General features: G+C 38.2%; 1 protein-coding gene across 1 annotated transcript in view; it reads right to left on the reverse strand.

Moving 5' to 3' along the window:
* The window catches only part of tpcn3 (two pore segment channel 3), a gene marked incomplete at its 5' end in the record, with an annotated part of 51437 nt that extends 50919 nt beyond the window's left edge, over window positions 1-518 (reverse strand). The window contains 1 exon segment of the mRNA XM_014033360.1: window positions 400-518. Coding sequence (XP_013888814.1) covers window positions 400-518 — 119 coding nt within the window.
* Window positions 519-618: the final 100 nt, after the last annotated feature.

Genomic DNA, 618 nt, shown 5'->3' on the forward strand with positions numbered 1-618 from the left:
GTATAACTCAGCCTCCTGGTAACAATAGGCATAATAAGAGCACTAAGGATAGTCAGGCTGATGGTCCTCTGTGAAAACAGAGATTTACAGGGCACTAACGATCTATTGTTAGGTTGAGAGTCTTTAGCAGAGTGTTTAGCAGATGTTTCTGTTTTACGATTTTTTTTTTCAGTTTTAGATGAATCAAACGTAAATTCTAGAGTTGTAAACATTGCAACAGTTTGTTCACTGTAGCATAATGTTTATATAAACTTATTTTAGTTTAAAAACAGCAGTATGTCTGATGAGCAGAGATAATCAAGTAAAAATAAAAATATTAACAACCTCTTTCGTACAGTTTAGCGGTGATAAAATACCACTAATTATGCAAGGCTAGGTAAGACGAGGCAGTTGTCTTACCGTTTGCCCAGCAGCTTGAGGGCCATGAGGGAGAACATGAGGAGGCTGAACATGAAGAGCAGGAAGACGTAGAAGATCTGAGGCAGAGCGTTCCGGATGCTTCTGAATGCTCTGCGGAGCTAAACATAAAACAAACAGTAAGTAGTGTCGAATTAGTAAACCTCGAGGACTGACTTTGGACACCACTGCTTTACAGCATATTTAATTATATATGTAAAC

This window comes from Austrofundulus limnaeus, unplaced genomic scaffold (genome assembly GCF_001266775.1).
Source record: "Austrofundulus limnaeus strain Quisiro unplaced genomic scaffold, Austrofundulus_limnaeus-1.0 Scaffold1709, whole genome shotgun sequence".
Classification (NCBI taxonomy): domain Eukaryota; kingdom Metazoa; phylum Chordata; class Actinopteri; order Cyprinodontiformes; family Rivulidae; genus Austrofundulus; species Austrofundulus limnaeus.